General features: G+C 39.5%; 1 protein-coding gene across 1 annotated transcript in view; it reads right to left on the reverse strand.

Annotated features, from left to right (window-relative positions):
- The window catches only part of lrig3 (leucine-rich repeats and immunoglobulin-like domains 3), a 69,295-nt gene extending 47,589 nt beyond the window's left edge, over positions 1-21,706 (reverse strand). The window contains exons 1-3 of the mRNA XM_070900256.1: positions 21,140-21,706; positions 7,550-7,621; positions 7,371-7,445 (exon numbers count right to left, since the gene is read on the reverse strand). Of these exons, the coding sequence (XP_070756357.1) occupies positions 7,371-7,445; positions 7,550-7,621; positions 21,140-21,333 (341 nt within the window). The 5' untranslated portion in view covers positions 21,334-21,706. The remainder of the gene's footprint in view (positions 1-7,370; positions 7,446-7,549; positions 7,622-21,139) is intronic.
- Positions 21,707-21,931: the final 225 nt, after the last annotated feature.

Below are 21,931 nucleotides of genomic sequence, written 5' to 3' on the forward strand. Positions count from 1 at the left end.
TCACCTATTCATGAAGTTATCACCTGACTGAGACAAATGCAGCTGTTTTCTCATCAGCTTTCTCTAAACAAAGTGGTTAGTACTGTATAAATAAGCTCAAATAATCTTCTTAACGATCAGTTGGAGGTCACAGATTAAAGTGAACAGTATAGTTTGCCTACCTTTGGGGGAAAACACTGAGGACTGAGCACAGCTCAGATTTATCTTGTACAAGATCTACTTAACACCATTTGAAAGGAATTCCAAGTGCTTTGGATTTAGACACTGCAAATATACACCATGAGATACAGAGTTTCACACATTCCAAGTGTGTAAAAGGTACCTTGAAGAATCAAACTCAAACTTGGACGAATACTGATATCACCTACTCCATAGTGTCATGTATCTTCTTGATGCATTGAATTGGGATGAGAGGGAGGAGAGGGAGAGGGAGAAAGAGAGAGAAAAAAAAGTGTGTTTATTTCTGTAATATGTTAAAACCGCTGGTGCAGATTCCACAGCACCAACAACTGGTATTGAGAAGCTATTTGAGTAGCAAATTACTTTTTTTATTTTTGGCCACCGAACCTGCCTCCATGTCTGGCAACAGTCGATATGTGCCAGCAAGAGATAAACTGCAATGTAGACCTATAGGGACAGACTGAGCACTCGGCCCACATCAAACAAAAGAAAACAAATGGCATAAAAAACGCTGGTTTACAGCACTGCTCTAGTGCAGCTGCCTAGAGAGGCACATGGAAAAGCCACTTCAAATAGGACGTTGTACATCTAAACTCAGGAGTGCCAGTTCATTTACCTTCTAAAGCTGCAGTCAAAGTGGGGGCTCTTGCCACTGGAATGACTTTAAAGCTAAATTTAACTAAAGGCAGCCTTTCGAGATTTACTGATACATGATCTCCTACTACCAAAGTTCAAAATTGCTCCATATTTTATGTTGAATTTAATCTTTTCAAAGTGTAAAGTAACATTGTCACGTGAAGTGTTTATTTTTATTTATGTCCTCAATTTTCAGGGCAGAATCTACTAAATTGAACTTTTAGTAAATCAACTTTAATCTAATAGTTATAGACAGCTGATATTTTAATGTGCTACAATTACTATACCTCTTTATATTTCAGGCTACATAATAATGAAGATTGACACTGTTATTTCCTACTCTTACCCACACTCAAAGCTTAAAACATTTTTATTTGTTATTGTTAAGACTTCTTAAACTATGGCAGAGACATTTTAAGAATGCCAAAAACTACTTATATTCATTTATAAAAATAACTTTATATAGAACAGTATGAACTAGAATTGCAGTTCTGATGCATATATCACAAAAACACAAGAGTGCATTACAATGAAGTTGCCGTTTTAAGCATTTGGCAATCCTATGCTGGTCCAAAAGTCCTTCGAGAAGAGTTTTCAAAATAGGTTATATAAAACTATAAAAACAAGCTGCCCATCTCTTTATACAAGCTTCATTCTGGGTCACTGCTCAAGCCTAGATAGCATTACTCCAGTATCTTTAAACCATTTGTCAGTCTCAATTTGCAAATCTCAGACCAATAAACAGCCATCAATCTACTGACACATTTAGCTTGAACACAACATTCTTCTCTTCCTTTCTCGCATTTCTACAATCTAAAATCACCTCATTTTATTATGACCCAGCATGTGTTAATCACTTCAAAGCTATGTCCACCTCAAGCTACAAAGCAGTCTATGGTTACTCTTTTGTTAGCTTTGTCATTTGGTTGTCATTTTAACATTTAAATTTTAAAAGCACAAATTGACTTGCTTTTTATGAAAGACCATCTTAATCTACTTGTAGCCTTATGTGGCAGATAGAAGGGGGGATTAAAAACTCAGAGCATTCTGTTAGTTCTACCCTTTGCTAAAACAACAGTCTTTAGTAGCCTTTATAGGGAGCCCCACGCTAGTTCTGCTGGCCACAGGTCTCACATAACCAACAACAAAGTAAAGTTGCCAGATTTGCTAACTGAGAAACTGGCAAGTTTTGGGTTCTGTATGAAGCTCGCACACCATGAGCTGGCTGCATCAATAGAGGCCTCGTGCAATATAAAAGCATCCTTTGATATGCAACATGCATGAATGGTGGATGTCAATTTAACTTTGAAAATCAGACTTTTTGTTTTGCTGTCAGAATTCCACTGTGGACCACACTCAGATTAACATGAGCATTCATGCTCCACCTGACAATTCTTTCAAGAAACATTTTTAAGGTTTCACCTCCTATCCTTAAAAATTAGTACATAAAAAGTTTGCATTTTAAGCTTAGTGACATATTTCTCTAGCACCATCTGCTTTTCCCATTCACTTCTGGAAAACCCACATTCATATCATGTGTCACTTAGCTCTTATTCAAGCAGTACGGCAGACATGCTGACTGCACCAGCTGACCTGGGTCTAGTAAAAACAAACCCCAATAAATCACCAGATGCAAGTCATTGAGCTGTGATCAGATTAATGAATTGAACAGTTTCCTGGGAATTTAATGTGCTACGTAACCCTCAAAACTCACAGCTCATTTTGAAGTAATTATCCTAGATGTTAATTGCATGCTAGAAACTGTGGTGCGTTACTTTCTGTGTGAATGAAAGTTTGATTAGCTAAAATTGAGAATCTTGCTAAAAATGAACATGTAGTGGTATCGTTTTTGCCTGAAGAGTCTGATTAGCCAGTGCCCCATGTTTATCCGGCAACATTCAGTACTAATTCCAAAGTTTCATTTCATCTTATGAGTCAAAGTCCTTCAAAGTGTAGAATGATTCTGTTTTTCATTAAAGGCACCACAGAATAAAACATTTCATATTCTGGCTTACAAATGTGTGTTCCTTCTCCAATAGGAAATGCCACACACAAGAACATAAGAAATAGGAACAGGAGTAGGCCATACGGCCCCTCGAGCCTGCTCCGCCATTCAATAAGATCATGGCTGATCTGATCATGGACTCAGCTCCACTTCCCCGCCCGCTCCCCATAACCCCTCATCGTTTAAGAAACTGTCTATTTCTGTCTTAAATTTATTCAATGCCCCAGTTCTCTGAGGTAGCGAATTCCAGAGATTTACAGCCCTCAGGAGTAGGTTGTGCCAAAGTTGCAAATAAAGATATTATTCTGCAGAATATAGCTTCAAAACTCTTCACACGTAGCTCATCACATTTGCACAAACAGAAAAAAGGTACCCCTTTCTCCCCTTCCCAAACAGTTGAATGTACTGCCAAGGCAGTCGACTCTCAACTGTTTAGAAATCACATGAACAATGGCTTTTTGGCTGAGGTATCAAAGAACTGTTGGCACCACTGAAACTGCAACCCAGCAGTCACCAACAGGATTGTTTTTTTCACAGCCAACATTAATCTTATATATGTATGTCAAAACCTGTGCAAAGAGCCACGTATAGAGGTGGTGCAAAATATGGACATAACAGATGGGTTCAAAAATACTTCAGATCTCTCCAGTTTCGTTTTATTTCATTTACAAAGGCTTGACTTACTATGTATGTGACAAAGTCAGTTGAAGCCCAAAACCACTGGTTTCATGGTCTGTTACACATTTATGAGGTGAAACAGTCTTCACCCATCGATGATTTAATTTGAGCATTGTGTGCAGTGCGGTCTTCTTGCATACTCACCTCTGACACCACTTTGTTTCGCTTACGGCCAACCTTTTCTACATGAAGCGGTATTTAATGTTCATAATCTTAACTGAAGCTTTTAAAAAAAAAAATAGAAGCGGAAGTAAACTCTCTGTTGGTAGCAAATGCACTGTGCAGCTGAGCTTCATTATCTGGTCTCCCAGAGTTTTGGTTCACTGTCCCTGCTGGAAAGCACTTGTTTGCAAATCTGGGGCCGTGAAGGTAAAAGGAAAGGATGGAGCTTGGCTCGGATGCCCAGCCCTAGCCTACCAACATACACTGTCTACGCTCATGGCTACTTCACTGTGGTACTGAAGGATGCGCTGCATTTCGTGGAACTATACTCCAAACATAAAATGATGCTTTCAGAAGAGGATGAAAGGAAAGTTTTTTTTTTTAAAAAGACACACGGTCATCTAATCCCACTCAGACAATGGTGCAAGACAAGATTATATGGTAAGTCAGCTGTGGCTCAGTGGGTAGCTTTTTCGCCTCGGAGTTGTGGGTTTAAGTCCCACTCCAGAGACCACAGCACAAAATCTCGGCTGACACTCCAGTGCAGTACTGAAGGAGTGCTGCATTGTCAGAGGTGTTGTCTTTCGGATGAAACGTTAAACCGAGGCCCCATCTGCCCTCAGGTGGACGCAAAAGATCCCATGGCACTATTTCGAAGAAGTGCAGGTTGTTATCTCATTGCTGTTTGTGGGACTTGACTGTGCGCAAATTGGTTGCTGCAATTCTCACATTACACCAGTGACTAAACTTCAAAAGTATTTCATTGGCTGGAAAGCACTTTGGGATGTCCTGAGATTGTGAAATGTGCTATATAAATGCAAGTCTTTCTTTTCTTTATATCCATGTGACCCATATAGTACTATCAATCGTGATTATAATGGTATTGCTCTTCAGCTAAGCCACATCCAGAGCTATAGCTGTGATGTTTGGTTCTATAAAAAGGTCTCAGCAGTATCGTTCCAGAACCCACTTTGCTGCTTCTATATGTATACAATATCTGCAAAGATCAATTTCTGCAGCTTCCTAAAAAAACTTCAAATAAAGAAGTTACATGAAAATGGAGCTACCAATCTGAATATTAAACAGCTATTAATAGTCTTGCAATGGCTTAGTGGGAGGAATGCACTGCTCAGCTTCCCAATGACTTAGTTGATAAAAGCTATAGGTAACTAAGCCGGAGAGACAGGTTCAATTTCCAGGCTATGCTGAGTTAGCAGCTTACACGACAGCAAGGATGTGAAAACTGGCAACAAAATAAGTACCGTTTGGTATGGCACTGACCCATATAGACCAGGAAGACCATAGTTTTGACCCCGGTCTTGTAAATGGCAGTTGGGATGCAACATTTGACCTCAATACCCCTGGACTTGGTGCGGTCAAAAAAAAGTTTTGGTTTTCCACTTCTATTCAATATGCACTGAAAGTATATATGTGTGCACAGGATTTGGCCAAGATCCGCTACCCTTCACGGTTAAATAACTTATTTCCATTTGCTGTCTAAGCTCACACATAGAATGACCACTTATGCAGAACACCAGAAAGCTGATGACATCCAAAGAACAGGACCCTATAAAACGCCAATTTATTCAGGACAATAGGAGAGATAGATGAAGATTGGACCAGTGCCCGGGTGGGGGAAGGGTGTTGAAGGTAAAAATTTTGGGGAAAATGAACAGCAGAAAAATTTTAGAACGAAGGCAGGGCAATGGAAAGGAAAAATTAAAAATTGATTAGCAGCACAAAAATCTCTAAGATTACTGGGTACTTTATGCTGCTGAATTCCATATATGGAATCTTTTACAACACTGTGCAAGTGTTAAATTATAGAGGGAAACACAGTAGGTGTAGGATGCCTTCAAGTTTTGTTTTTAAAATGACAATGCTGACGGCACACTGCAAGGGTGACACACTGTGCCAAAGAGGTTCTAATCCCATGTTTTTTTGCACGAGCTTTCTATTGCAAGTAGGCTGTTTGGGTAGCCAGATTTACTTAAGGAGAAAGGCATGAGCAAGAGTTAACGTAGACTGCTCATGTACATCTTTTCCAAAAATAATAAGAGCACAATCGGAGGCATGGGCCGACATGTCACATCTGTACTCCATGCACAGTTTTGTATGATTCAAGGGACTTTGTATGTGCAACATAACAATTGAAAAGACACTTGGATGATAGTTAGGGATGTTTTTATTAAGATTGTATTGCTTTCAATAGCAGGATTAACAGGGCTCTATAATTTGTAACAAAATCCAGGTGTTGCAAACATTGATATTGAAAGCAATTTCAAAAATTGAGGCAACACTTCAATAACTAACATTCACTATGTAAAAGATTCGATTTAGCGGCATCAGCAAGATTACGCACAGTAAACACTAAGCTTTCTGGCTGCTTCTAAAGGTTTAAAATGCATATCTGGAGCTCAGCTTACAATACCATGGGACTCCTTACCTTTCAATGATGTTGCTTATTCTACCATCAGATTTTGTTGGGAACTACAAAATTGGTCCCTGCAGGTATTGGATGGACAAATGAGCAGACAGGTGGGGTCTGCAGCGCGTGCTCAGATATTTCAATGTAATTATCATTACTACAGAGAATCTGAGCTACAATGCATAAGCACACCTCTCCTTCCCTCCCCTATACCTGATTCCCACCAGAGAACACTTTGACTGGCTCACAAATAGCAATTCCCTTGTCACGTTTGACTGGTCATATATATTCATGCTGTTACTATTGTAAGTGCAGTGTGAAAACTCCAGGATGGAAATCAAACTATTCTGCCCACCTCACTTCCAGCAAAACTATACAAGGTAGTAATCAAGCAGTACAGCATCGCTTTCTTAGCTTCAGTGTCAAAACACCATCAGCTAATGTACATAGTACACAAATGCTATAATTTAAAAGCCACTATACAGACATATTTAGCTTTGAGCTTGTGAATCCAGCTCAAGCAAAATCCGAGTAGTTATACTTCCCTTATCCTGGTGGCAGTCATACACTCAGAGCAAGTTCATGGATGCCGATCTCCCAGAATCAGACTTAAAATAACAGCCAGTGCAAAAGCTACCAAAGTTTTCCAACAACACAAGTTCAATTCATAATACTTGCATTTATATAGCACTTCACACAATCTATTACTTTTAAAGTGAAGTGGATGTTATGTAGGCAAATGTAGCGACCATTCTGTACCAGCAACTTCCTTCAGACACTGGAATGATGAAGACAGTGGAATGATGAAGACAGTTAATCTGTTTTTGGTTGTAGGAGTCAGGATATCAGAGAACTGCTCTTCTTCAAATAATGCACAGGATCTTTTAGTCACCTGAACAACCAAAACAGCTAGCTGGTACCACGATTTACCATCTCATCCAAAGGGTAGCACCTCCAACAACGCAGCACCATTCAGGACTACACTAGATTGTCGGCTTAGATTAAGAGTTTAATTGTGGCACAAGTCTCGTTTCCACAATCTGCTGACACAAAGGCTACAACGCCAACAATGGAGCCAAGTGGACACACTCCTGGAACAACAGATAACACGCAAGTGTAAAATGTGCTGATCGGGTTGGTCTGAATTGCCCAACTTCCAAGGAAATTCAGCACACTATCGCAAAGCATGAATATACATATCTACCCGCCTGATGGTATTCTAAACTTCAAACATAGTAAGAAAGCTCAATATTTTAAAAAAAATGAAAAATTGTCACTTACAGTGAAAGAAGGGTAATGTTTGTAGCCACAACTCCGAAGCTCGGTACTGCAGTTAATTCATTGTGGGTTATTTTTCTGAAAGTCAAAAAAGATAAAAGTCATAAATAAAAGAGTGAATTGTTCAGAATTTCATACAACTTGAATCATATTTATCTCGAACAAAAGAAAGTGTGACTTACACTTCCCGTAGGCTGTGAAGATGGTTAAATAAGCTGCCATTGATAGAAGTAATTCGATTGTGGCTCAAATCCCTGTAAAATACGATACATATTACGGATTAATTTGCAATTCCATTTCAATGCATTTAATTTACAACAGAACGATAGAATAATCTGCTAATGCTACCTGCACAATCAACAGTATTGGGGTCATGGGTTAGGGATAAAGTTGCACCCACATCTCCTGCAAACTAGTCAAATTTGTAAATAAACTGTTAAGTCTTAAACTACAAAAGATAGCTCCCCGATAACAGTGGGATAATGTACTGATTGGGAGATTATACAAACCATGAAGGTTCAATTCTTGGTCTGTGCTGAATTAACTCATCTGAACGAGGCCAGCAGTGGTGGAACTATTGTGCCCCTGGGCTTGGACAGAGAGCATGTCAGCCTGCTTTCCTGCTCTGCTTTCTAGTGATTCACACTGGAAATTGTACATGTGGTGCAGTGACCCAGTAAGCCAAAGGAGTTACTTTCTTGCAGTTTCTAAATAGTCATGGTGAAAACTGGATCAGCTGTGACATCCTATGGGGTAAAATAGCCTGCCAAATGATCACTGTCCAGGTTCACTTGGTGAATGATTATTTAGACAATATACCAAAGAGCTGCTGGTGCCAAAAGAACTGTGCCCCAGTATGTATGGAACACTGCCTTCAAAAGACAATATGAGACAAAGATTGTTTTAAAACATAACATTGTTGTTTAATATATTTAGAATTATGCAGTGCAAGATGTTTACACTGTGCTGAACCTTCCCAAACATTTAAACTGTACTTTTCAGCCAATAAGGGTTCAAACTGTTACCATGCTTTAGGACAGGATCTGAAGAATTAATCGAGAGTGTATAATACTGCACCATGCTTGATCTCATTAAGGGTTGATCAACATTACTCTAAGCATTAGACATATGGTGGAGGGAAAGGAACGAGGAGAGAGCACAAAGAGAACAAAAACACATTTTCCTTTTCATAACTCAAACTTTTCTCAAACATATAATTATAAGTGCAAATCTGGATGTGCATCACTGAACCACAAGGATACTGATCTAACAAATTTCCAATACTGTACGTTATACAGAAGAGCCAAAGGCTGACAGTCTTTACTTAAACTTATGCTGTTCACTGGAAAGAATTTGGTTTCTGACTTAATATTTGGTTAAGACAACACATTACTAAAAAGGTTATTCTAGTTTAATTTCAACTAGAATAACCTCTTTATAAATCAGTGGTTTTGCAGAACTAAGCTGGTGGAGTTAGTCCAATGATCAGTAGTTTTTGAACTGCAATCGATACTTAAACTGAAACCTTGCGAAAAAATTTATTTGAAGCATGTTTGCAAAGGGACCTACCAGACAGCTACAGACACGAGCAGATCTGTTCTGCTGCAGTCGGAACATGTACTGAGCTGGCAAAGGCTTTAAACTACAAAATCCTCCAATTACTAATGCTGCTGTGCAAGATCGCCACACTGGAGCCAGACACTTTCACTTGGAGTTCAAGCTCTGTCCCATCTGTAATCTATCAGTGACTGTGAAAACAGCATTTAATCCATTTTAAGTAAAGTTGCCCCAACTACTTTCTGCAGAGGGTTACAAAATGTGAAAAACTATAGCAGAAATGAGAGAAACTAAAGTACAAGCTGGACAAAGAGATTTCTGAGAACCCTGGAACCATACTCAAGCTCAATTTACAGCAAACTTATGCAAACATTTAAGAAACAGACTTTAAATTATTGATCACTTTTTTGGAACCATTTCAACAAAACTGGCACACTACTCCATGCGAGAAGATAAACAATGCAGTTGAATTCTGAAGTAACATTCATCTCCAAAATGCTAGATAGGGAAAACTCAAACTACACTCTTTCCATTAGTGGAAAAGCCTTCCTTTTACCACTTTTATGCATTGGGTTTTAGAAAATGCAGACACTATAGTCTGGAAGCAACATAGGTGCAAGTCTCTACTAGAAGAACAGCTTGTTTTAGTAAAGGATTATTTTCAGCTAAGGAATTTTCTACATATGGCAACTTGCCCTTGAAAAGTGCTGCGTCCCTCTTCACATATAAATTTCTTTACACACACACACAAAATCCAAAGCCAAGGCAATCACCATTTATGGAATTAGATTCTAGACAGTTGTTTTGACCAAAGAAACTAAGCCTCCAAGTTATTGATTTTGTTACCTCCTTTTGACCTAAAATTGGCTTGACTAGTTTGACAAATTAAGTTTTAAAATGAGATTTGAATTTTTTCACAGGCATGTTTTAGGACTGCTGCTAGTACAAGAGAAAACCAGGTAATTCACACATATGTATAATTAAAACTCATCAATCCTGCCCCAGTGGCTCAGTAGGCAATTTCACTATGAGAAGTGGAACTGGAACTGTGCCAGAGTCCAAAATGGTCCCAGATTTGATGACTGATAGGAGGTTTGGTTAACTGATCGTACCAGAGCTGCAGTGGTGGCAAATCGATTACCTTCAGTGTTATTGGGATAAGGGACAAGGGACAGATGGAAAAAATGTCAGGGTTCCTGCTTCTTGTCCTTATCCACTGAGCCCTGATGTGATGTGTGCATATGGACTTTGAGTGAAGGCAAACCTTAGCTCCTCTACCATGTCCCTCCAACCCCCTCCCAAAGGCCACTCAACTACCATAGGTTTGCAGAAATTGCACCCAACCAGTCATCACTACCTTTAGGAGGGGAGGGAAAGACAATACTTACAAAAACACTTAATGTCAACTATTTCTGACTTATTGTAGACTGAAACCAAAGAAAGTATTTGCAAATAGGTTCAAAGTAACACTTACAAATACCAGTCACTAATTCGTACAAATCACATGGTCCATTTTTATCATCTCCAGCCTTTTCTGGGTTAGTTGTTTTCAGTCAGGACACTAAATTTGATTGTTGTGATCAGAGACTACAGGATTTTTTTTTTTTTTTTAAAAACAGCTGGAATTCCAAATCTGTATCCAGTATCCCACTGCTGAAAAATATGAGTTTTTGCAATTGTCAGAGATGCATGGCTGAGAAAAGCAAAATATAAATCATCTACAACAGGGATTTCCTACCATTTGTCTGCTCATAACAAAAGCATTAATTCACCATAGACTGTATTTATACAATTGTCTTTCTGAAGGTGCGGACTTGTTACTGTGGTATCAAACTCCACATGCAACGTGAGACGTCTAGTATCTTACCCAAGTGGGCAATCTTTATGTGCAACAGAGAGTACCAGCTCTTTGCTAAAGCAATCCAAAATGAAACCCACTGCCTGTAAACCATGCAATGGTCTCTGCCTCAACTAATCCCTGTGAAAGTATTTTATACTCTTACAGCACTCTGCACAAGGAAATTTCTCCTAGATTCTCCTCATTCACTTAGTGGCAATTTTAAATCGAGGATCTCTTTTCACTACTCTGCAATTAGTCTAGTCACTATCAAAATCTTTCACAATTTTGAAAACCTCAATTAAATCTCTTTTAGCCTTCTTTGTTTCAGTGGAAATTGCCCCAGTACCTCAACTTTCTCCTTATGACCACAATTTCTTACTCCTGGTATCATTCTGATAAATCCATTATGTACATTCTCAAAGGCTATAATGCTCTTTCAATAATGGGATGTCGGAATTTACAAAGTACTTTGCGATCTGATCATTTTGTACAAATTGTCAGGACTTCTGCTCTATTCCCAAAATTTAAAATGCTATTGCAAACATAAACAAATGAATGGAAACATGGATTACAATTTTGGTATGGAACTATGTGGTCCCTAAAGCTTGGATGCCCCTGGAACATATATACTCACTAAACCTGCATAGGAAGAATGGCCATTTGGGTGAGGGATTTAAGGGTGGCTAATAACTTGAAACCGTGGGTCATTCCTTTTAGGAGCGGAGGAGCCATTTGGGGTTTAAAAAAAAGTCATGCGAGGCAGCTATCAAATAAAACACCTGAATTTATGTTGCACCTTATCACGTGTTTAAACGTCTCACAGCACATCACACAATGAATTACTGTTAGCATTTGCTTTTCATTTATTTTGCAAGTAGACTCCTGCTCATACCATACAACTGCTGGATTAATCACCATCCAAAACAAAATGTTAAAACTACTACAGGTACTACAAATGAATACACCGACATGACAGGATATTAAAAATTTGACTCCCAAGACAGCTGTGTGATATTGTCCGATGAATAGCTGTAGTTACACAGAAAATTAAGAACCCATGTTTAATCCCTGTTCGGTGTCAAATTAGCCGATCTCAAATCGGCTGCTACAACTGGGTTTGGTCAAGACTCCTGTTACTGATGGCTATCCAGCAGCCTCCACTAAATGTGTGTGAACATCTGGCAAGGATAGGATCAGACTCAGCTATTTTACCTTTGTGGCCTGACTGTCTAAGTCATTATCAGCACTTACTCATGAATATGATCGGTTGAAGTACCAAAGTGTACCAAAAGGAGGGAAAGGAAGGAGATAAAATTAGTGAGAAAATAGAAATAAATCACTAATTTTTTTCTTTTTGGCAACTTGGAACTTACAAACGAAGGAGGTGGAATTACTCAATCACAGGATGTGGGCAAGGATTAATGGCTTTATCAGTAACTTGTGTATTTAACCCAAACAAACACACTTGGAAACAATTGCCCATTAATTACAGAATAATCCAACAGTGACCAGGTATTTTTAAATATGAATTTGTAAAGAATCTGCATTAATGAAAATATTTGTTCCATAGGCAACCTTCAGATGTTTGTCCAAATACAAGTACAGCTGATTGAAGACAGACAGGTCTCCCTCCATCTGCAAAACTCCAGTGGATACAATCCAGGATTCCAGGAACTGGCAGCATTGCATAACCATAAAGACAAGGGTCTACAACGATGCCACTGGGTTAGTTAATACCAGCTCTTGCAGTAACTGGGGGGAGCCAAAACTGGGTGTGCACTCAGTGTCTCCATATTAACAGCGGCATATGTAGATTCACTCCCAAAATGTAATGTAAAAGCCAGGAGCAGTGCACAGAACTCAATCTCCCAAAACAGGATCTAAGAACCCAGTGCTTAACTTCAAAAGTGATTTTTAAAATCTTCACAAAAGAAGTACTTCGAGATATTTATATTTGCATAAAAATGGAGTCTGGTGCATTCAAGAACAATGAATGGCTAACAGTTAATAGTTTCCCACCTCAATTAGCAAGTCCTTCTGCTCTCTCTTTTCAAAAATCCTATTCTTCATGCCTTTTTTGAAAGGTGTTAACAAAGAAAGTGAGGAAATAGCCCCAAACCATACAGGACAAAACAGCCGTCACTTGTAAGAAATTAATACCTCCACACTAAGAAAAGACACATATTCTTCCTGCATGGAACAAAGGCTGCATAGTGATGCAGCAAGCAGTCAGCACCTGGGGTAAATACTGGAGGCCAAAAGGCTCCAAGGGGCTAATTTCATAAACTTAAGCGAATTGCAAACTACATTTGTGTTCAAGGACAGAGGACTTTTTGCCATGTGGTCACGGGTATCAAGGGCCATTTCTGTATTGCAAAAAGGTTTATCCTAGAGTTAAAACTTCGGTATATGCAAAACTAAAGAGATTTTAATCAATACCATAGTGTGGTGTAGATCAGCTAATTCAGCAGAAAAAGAAGTATGCTGGGAGGGGGGAGCAAAGCTTTAACTACTTTAAGACACCAATACTGAGTGACTCATAAATCAGCCTGGTATGTTAAAAGTTTTGGGTCTGGATTGTACAGAAAAGCAGCTGTGGAGAACAACTCATTGCCATGTGTTTTGCTGAACGCCACGACAATAAAATATCAGGTCTTTTTCTGGATTTTAAGAGCTAGTGCGCTAATTTCAGCAAAAGGTTGACTGTTTATACCAAATGTTTTCCCACTACATAGTCTAGTTACTTATTGATGTGCCCAGAAAACAGAACTATAAGATTGGCATTCCAAGTAAAATTTACCCTTTAGACAGAATTTTGCAATAGGGTTTAATACGGAGCCATGGATTTACTTGACTATCAGTAGAGCAATATATACTACAAAGCAAATTAATATCAACTGTAAATTTAAGTCAAACAACTGGTAAAATATTCTAAAAACAAAGTTGTGTCCGTTGTTCTGTAAACACAGAGCAATTTATGATGGATATTATTTCTTGATAATGCAGTAGTGATCTCTTAATCATTGGTCTTATTGTGTTGACAAGGCGGCAGAATTCTCTCTCCCTTTCCAACTTCCAAAAAGTAGTACCTAGATTATAAATAATTACTGATAACAGATTGATTTCAGGCTATAATCTAATCTTGGAAATTATCAACGGCTTGAGCTTTGCTCTCACATTTGCAATCATCTAAACCCCTGATTAGATTATTGCCTCAATCAGTCCCAGATAAACATTAGTTCCATTTATAACCATGTGTGGTCTGAGAAGTGATTCATTTCTGTTACAACAAATTCTTTTGTCTTGGTGCTTGTATACACTTCTATCACTGCCATTCCATCACTTGTTCCTTCAGCCTTTCCCTCATTATCTAGTGTGTAGCTGCTTTTATGCTGGGTTAAGTGCCATTATACTACTGCCTCCTGACATGGGTCTTCCACAACCAGTGGCAACCCCAAAGTAAAGTTACAGGAAGGTCCTTTTTTTAAAAAAAAAACTCAAGCAAGACAGATCTAATGCTTGGTAACATGACCATGCAACACAACATGTCGCTCCACAAATTTGTTTCCTCCCACCTATTTTGTCCTCAAACATTTAATGGAAGATAAATAAGCCATCAAAAAAACAAGAGACAGGTTTATTGTCTCTCATTTGACTATTTATGTATCCATTGGGTTTTAGTAAACTTGCACAGTACAGACCTTTATATACACGATAGCCAAAAAACAACAGGCAACAATCCAAAGAACGACTTTGCCGCCGCCACCCCCCCACCAACCACCACCCCACACAATAGCCATTAAAGTTCTATTTCCTTTGCATAAACAAACCTTCCTAAAACCCCAGCTATAAGCACTTTATGCTAATTTACAAATAAAGTCACCATTAAAAAAATAACCAATTAACCCTTTGTTTGGTTAGTTTGGGTCATAATTATGGTTTTCATTTTGAAGTACATCTTCAAGCAGAAGTTAATTTTCTTCAAGTTTGTATTTACACTGCAATTGACAGGTGCTGAAATATTTAAAGCAATTACGACTGTGACCACAGCTTCAAAGAATAAATAAACGAGTCAGACAGCAATCCACTGACAACAAAGAGCTAATTCAATTCACTGAAAGTTACTCAAATGCCAACACAAATTGAACAGTTCAGTCTTAAGAGTATGCTCTGAAAAAAGAATCTCATTACAACAGAGTGCATTTTTTGGCTCCCAAATTTAATTTCTCTCCACCTTCCCCAAAGGTTTTCTTCTTTGACTCTTCCTATCCTGAAGGCAGTGATTCATGCTCTATGGCTGACACCAGCTGCCTGATACAATATACAAGGCTGGGTAATGGGCTTCAGTGAGCTATTTAACAAGGAAGCCATCACAGTAAACCAGATCCTGTCCCCATCAGATCATGCATTTGCACTTTCAGCACAACTTAATGCCAATCAGTAATGAAACACATTGATTTTCCCCTTCCCTGGAAAAGGTACAGAGACAACTGCAGACCATCAGTTGAAATCATGTAACTCATCAGATCAGGGCCCTCTCAGTCTGTATGACAATTCGAGTGAGATTCCCTCCTGTAGACGAGAGTCTGACTCCACTTCATTCCGGAATCTGGTATGCCCCGACTCTGGGAGTTACATTACAACCACTTAGCATTGGTGTAAAGCACTAGTTATAGTTTAAAGGATAGGCTTAGAATGTTGACTAAATTGAACTGGACTCCGACACAAAAAAGTGTATTAACAACTTGTATTTATACAACGCCTTTAATGTAGTAAAACGTCCCAAGGCGCTTCACAGGAGTATTAGGAGACAAAAAATGTGACACCAAGCCACACAAGGAGAAATTAGGGCAGGTGACCAAAAGTTTGGACAAAGAGGTAAGTTTTAAGGAGAGTCTTAAAGGAGGAAAGAGAGGTAGAGAGGCAGAGAGGTTTAGGCAGGGAGTTCCAGAGCTTAGGGCCTAGGCAACAGAAGGCACGGCCACCAATGGTTGAGCGATTATAATCAATCGGGGATGCTCAAGAGAGCAGAATTAGCAGATATCTCGTGGCGGCGGGGGAGGGGGGGGGGGGGTTATGGGGCTCAAGGAGATTACAGAGATAGGAAGGGGCAAGGCCATGGAGGAATTTGAAAAGAAACATGAGAATTTTGAAATTGAGGCATTGCTTAACTGGGAGCCAATGTAGTTCAGCGAGCACAGGGGTGATGGGTAAGCGGGACTTAGTACGAGTTAGGAGACAGGCATCTGAGTTTTGGATCACCTCCAGTTTACGTAGGGCAGAATGAGAGGCGCCAGTCAGGAGTGCTTTGGAATAGTCAAGTCAAAGTGAAAATCAGCTATAAATGGATTTACACACAAAACAAAACATCAAGTCGGTCCCCAAAAGATTCAACACCTGATTCACAATCAAAAGCGCTTTAATTTTTAAATTCTCACATGTCAGAGGTTTATTAATTAAATGTTACTTTTTTCAAACCCATCGGCTCGCACCTTAGTAGGCAATCTGCTCCCAGGACTAAATGTTTGGTAGACGTTCAAATTGGCCTGAAATGACTACACCGCTTCTTTCCTATTGCACTGTGGGGAAACAACTTGCTCAGTGCCTCAGGTGGAGGGTCTGGAAAAGGCTGGGAACCTCTATGTGGAGACCTGCTGGCGCAAATCCTCATTCTACTACATAACAGAAACATGCATGTTCCAAGTTTGAGAACTGCCTGGGTCACCTACATATATAGTTATTTAGCTTGCAACCACAAAAAATATCCAACCTTCCTCATTCTAATTGTGCCTCCTGCTTATTGACCATTATCAGCACCATTCTATTACCAAAGAGCTGATAATAGTCAGGAGAATTTTTACAGAGTAAATACCTTTTCCACTGGCTGAAAAAGGATGAATAGTGGCAACTAAGTCTCTGGAACATTGCCTAAACCCTTCTACCATGCTTCTGTTCTCTCCAGCTTTAAATGCCTCTTCAAAAGCTATCTTTTTGGCATCTCTGCTAACTCTATTACTCAGTCTGTGTCTCCTCGGTGAAGTATCTTGGGATGTGCTTCATAAAAGGGACTATAGAAATGCAAATTGCTGTTGAAATAAATAAATAATTGTGCGATCACTCATTTGTGAGGCTACATCAAGCTATTTCTGGGACCACAATGTGATCAAAATAACATCTAAATTTAAAACCCTTGTACAATACATTTAAAACATTTTGGCTAATTGTGTATTGGCACTTTTACCTTATTTATGTAAAACACAGGTACAGTTCAAGTAAAAGTTTAGTTGGTAAAATATCACTTGGTTTGCACTGAACACTTAACTGACAGATTCCAATGCCACAAGGTCTTAACAGTGAATGAGCAAATCTTGGAAATCAAACAATTTTCATGATTATTCCACAATTACAAGACATCTAGCAAAGTATAGGGCTGGATTTAAGCTGGTGTTAAGGATGGTGGTGTATGGAGAGGTGTCAGAGTGGAACGGGTTACCAGTGTTGATGCCACTATCATTTGTATAGGTGATTTAGAGCACAGAACGCTGTTAAAGATGTCTGTGGATGACACCAAGTTGGGTGCAGTGACCAATCCAGTAATGTTACAAATGGGTAGTAATTCGAAGGAATGTGGATAGGCTAAGTAAGTGGGCAGAGAGGTGGCAGATGAAGTTCAACAAGTGTAAAATCATGAGATTAAGTTGAAGAACAAGAATGTGGATTGCTTGAAGTAATAGAGCGGGAACGCGATCAGAGGCTTTTGTGAATAGATTAAAACTGTTTGTAAACAAATAAAATGTTGAGATGCATTGTTACTGGCGAGAGAGTTGTTAAAGGTGTGAGAGATGATGTTGAAGTTGTATATGACCATGGCAAGGGATCACCTTTAGTACTGAGGTTACATTTCAGTCTTCATATCACAGGAAAAACATATGAGAGTCCAAAATGAGAGTTTAGAAGCTGTTTCCTGAATTTACAGGATTGAGTAATTAAGATAGTCTACCCTGGGAGGAAAATAAAGAGATGGAGGGGGGAAAACTTGAGGGGTCTATTTAAACCCGGACACAAGATTTTCGGACAAGGAGACAAAAATTAAAGTAATAATGGATGTCAATTGAAAAATGTTCAGGTAACTTTTTTTTAGTAAAGGTGATAATATTGCGCAACAGATTACGAGCTGCAAATGATGAAACAAAAAATATATATAACAGGTTTTAAAGGAAGAACTGGAAGGATTCTATCTGCCTATTCAGGTGGACACAAGAGCCAATAGCACTATCTGAAGAAGAGATGGGGATTTCTTCCAGTGTCCAGACAATATTTACTCCGTTTGATCTTTGTAGAACCTTGCTGTGTGAAAATTGGTTGCTGTGTTTGTATTTGTAAACCATATTTCAAAAGTAAAAAAGTGAGGTGCTTTGGGATTGCCCAAGGACAGGAAAGGCACTATCTAAATACAAGTTTGTTTCATGATTATTAGGAAGGGGATGCAAAACTTCCAGAAACACAGCAAGGACAGTAATGGAAGATTTGGAACTGTTGACTAGATAGACCAATGATCTTCTGCCTAAACATTGATATATTATATATGTACTACATGTGCACTTACACACTGTTACCTACATGAGGACAGTGAGAGAATTATATGAAACTCTTCCCTCGCTCAACCCATTGTTTTCCTCAGGAAAGATCTGATTAATGGTGAATATGCTGGTTAGGTATTTACACTCTGATAACATGAACACATGGTTTGGTGTAAATAGAAAGATGTTCGCTGTGATTTTTTTTTGAACTGGTAGAACTCTCCAAAGGGCAATCACAGCATGTGCACCAACAGCACAGCCAGTGCTTGTTTACACAACTGGAAACTATTCACAGCTGCTCTTCTCAAACACTTCTCCACGAACCAAGAGGAATGTACGGGTACAGATGGACATCTTTGAAGTGACTGAAATAACGGAATAATTCAAACATAACTGAAGGACAATCCAGCTGCTGAATTAACTTCATAATTAGTGCATACTTCATACACAAAAGCCTATCCATTATCTTTCAGAAAACATTACTTTTAAGCTATTTCCAAACTCCTACATATTATTGTGAACAGACATTTTTAACTGTTGACCTCGGATATTATGAAAATGAAATCCTAACCATGTATAAATTAGAATTTCAGCCACTTTCTTGCTTAACGAAACATGGAAAACTCTATTTCATGTTTGGAAGCTGCTGGTATTTTACAGAAGTGAAAGAGAGGGGTTGAGGAGGGCACAATAAAATACCTGGTTCAATTTGCTTAACAGAAAAAACTTGCCAGACTAAAATTTATTTTAAAGTTTGTTGCATCTAAACTTCAAAATATAACAAAAAAGTTCCAATAATATTAGAAGTTACTTTTGTCGGGGGGGGGTGGGGGAGAAAGAGGAACACAGAACACGAAAAAGTATTCTCATCCAAAGAAATTCATTTAATTTCCAAATTTCCAGAGATAATGTACTAAAAGCCATTATATAATATGCAACCCATACAAAGTGCAAACATATTTTAATTTGGCAACGGGAACATTTTCTACAAATCAAGTAACTTATTTTCTTTAAATCAATTGCATTTACTGCTATTTAAATCCTCAGAAGTCATGGATTCCATTGGCGCTCAAATGTTTAAAATGTGCTTTAAAAGAGCTATTCATGTATCATAAGACAGCATGACCTCCAGATGAGCTAATTTGAAGGGAATTAGCCACAACTAATTGTAACTCTTCCTGCTTTGTTCAACGTTTGGACCCTTCTCTGCACATGTTCAAATATGGATGAAGAGTTGCAAAAGTTGAGTGTGCCAATCCCTAGATTTCCTTAATAGATTTACGGGCAGTATTACACTACTTACTATTACTGCAACCACTACATGGTCCTTCGCTTGCTTTTCTCCCTCCTTTTTCTATCAATTTCTTTCTTCTATATTTCTTCCTTTCGAGGACCTTTGCTCCTCATTAGGATACCGTACGCTCCCCAGTGGCCATTTTTCATGTTTGAGTCCACATAGTAAACTCTTCCACTGCAGAGAGCATCACAGGCCAAGTGTAATTCTGTCCTCACCCAACATTCCATAAGTGTGCTTCCACCAAAGGTTTCTGAATAGCGATCAGAAGCATGAATCAGAGTGGACTTTCCTCCACCGAACTAGGGCACAAAATAACTATCACACTCCACCATCCTGGCTGGGAGAGCTCAGATCATATGCAGGATCAAAAATGGAGACCTTCCTAGTCTGTACGGCTCAGATATTCCCTCCCTTCGTCAACTGCGCAATTGAGCAAACTACCTTCAAAAGAACTTCAATAGAAAATCCAAATGGCCACGAATTAAGAGTAAAATTTAATTGGGACACTGTTTAATTGATTGCATTTGGTAAGTTCAGATACATTATTGCATTCAGAATATAAACACAAACTGTAAACTAATACAATCTAAAGGTGGTTATGGGCTCAGTTAATGTAACTGGTTTAAATCGTACCGTACTGGTTATATTATAGATGCTGGTACCAACTATTTTAACTGGATGGCAATCAGAAAATGCATTTCTCGATCCAAACGCAGACACAGTTAAGTCTACTGGCACCACAATCCATCATCCAGACTTAAATTTACCCACAACACTCAAAGCTAACGACTTTAGCAAATTCATTCCAAATCCTTTTAACATTTCTCTACCGATCTGACAGCACTGCATACTCTGCAAGAATTTGGGCCAAAGCTTCGGCGCAGTGCATCTGTGGAGGAACACAAGCCCACCTTTCTCACTGAGCACGCAAGTTTTACGGTCGATCCCGCACCAATTGGCAGCAAGAAAGTTGTCAGAACTAAGTTTGGAAAGCAACGCTTTAAAAAAAAAGGTCGCAAATGCATGGAGTAAAACATGTATTTCATTTTTTTCTTTCACTCGGCAACAGCATACATTTCTGAAAATATTAAAAAAAGGAAGCAACACTTTAAACGGTTGCAATGGATTTAGTAAAATAAGCATTGCGATGTTTTCTTTCTCCCTGCACTTTCCTTGAAACATTTTCAAAAAAAGTAAGCAACACTTTCAAAAAAAAGTTGCAATGCATTTAGTAAAAGATGCATTTTGATTGTTTCTTTCTCCGTGTAGTTTCTCCCTGCAACAGCACACTTTTTCTTTAAAAAGCAATGCATTTAGTAAAATGTACATTTGTTTTCTCCCTGCAACAGCACTTGCCTTGAAACATTTTTTTTTTAAAGCAACACTTAGTTGCAATGCATTGAGTAAAATGTGCATTTTTTTTTTTAAATTTCTTTCTCCCCCGCAACAGCAACACTTTTTCTGGAAAGGCAGAAGAAAGTTTGCTTGGCATACTCACAGGCGAGTGATCCAGCTGGGCAACGGCTGCGGCACGCGGGTCAGTTTGCTGCGGCTGCAGTCCAGCAGCTCGGCGCCGCACGAGCAGCGGGCCGGGCAGGAGCGAGGCTGCTCCAGGGCGCTGGCGCGGGGGATCCGGGCGGACAGCAGCGCCAAGAGCGTCGCGCCCAACAGCCGCCCAACGATCGGAGACATCCTCTTCTCCCCCTTTTTAAAAAAAAAAATTGTTGTTCTTTCCCCTCCCACCCCTTAAATCCCCGTTTTCTTTCTCCCTTTCCCTCTCGCTCTCTCTCCTCACGATTCCCGGACCAGCCGAGCTTTCCGTTCCCGACTCTCAAAACTTCAAGCAACTCTTTTCTTGTCACCACAGCCGACGGTGGAAGGTGCTGGCGGCGGCCGGCCCAGGGAAACGGGGCGGGGGGGGGGGGTAAACCAAAACACAAGTTGGTACAAGTTTTCTCGATTTAAAAAAAAATCCTCAGTCTGTACTCCGTTCGCCTCCTTCGATTTACTCACAGGTACAAACGATGTGTGTGTGTTTAAAAAAAATTCTCCTCAGGGCTCCAGTCGCCACCGCCGTCCCCCAGGCCCTCATTGGACAGCACCCCGCCCCACGTGATCAAACACAAGCCCGTGCGCGACGGCTCCTGGGATTTGTAGTTTCTGTTGTCACTGGCGCGAGGGAGAGGAGGGCTCTGGGGGACTACAGCTCCCGGCCTGCCGCGCGCGCGCACTCGCTCGCTCGCTCGCTGCTGCTGTTGAGTTTTTGCAAAGCGCTGGCGGGGAGCAGGAG

Source organism: Pristiophorus japonicus, chromosome 15 (genome assembly GCF_044704955.1).
Source record: "Pristiophorus japonicus isolate sPriJap1 chromosome 15, sPriJap1.hap1, whole genome shotgun sequence".
Classification (NCBI taxonomy): Eukaryota; Metazoa; Chordata; class Chondrichthyes; family Pristiophoridae; genus Pristiophorus; species Pristiophorus japonicus.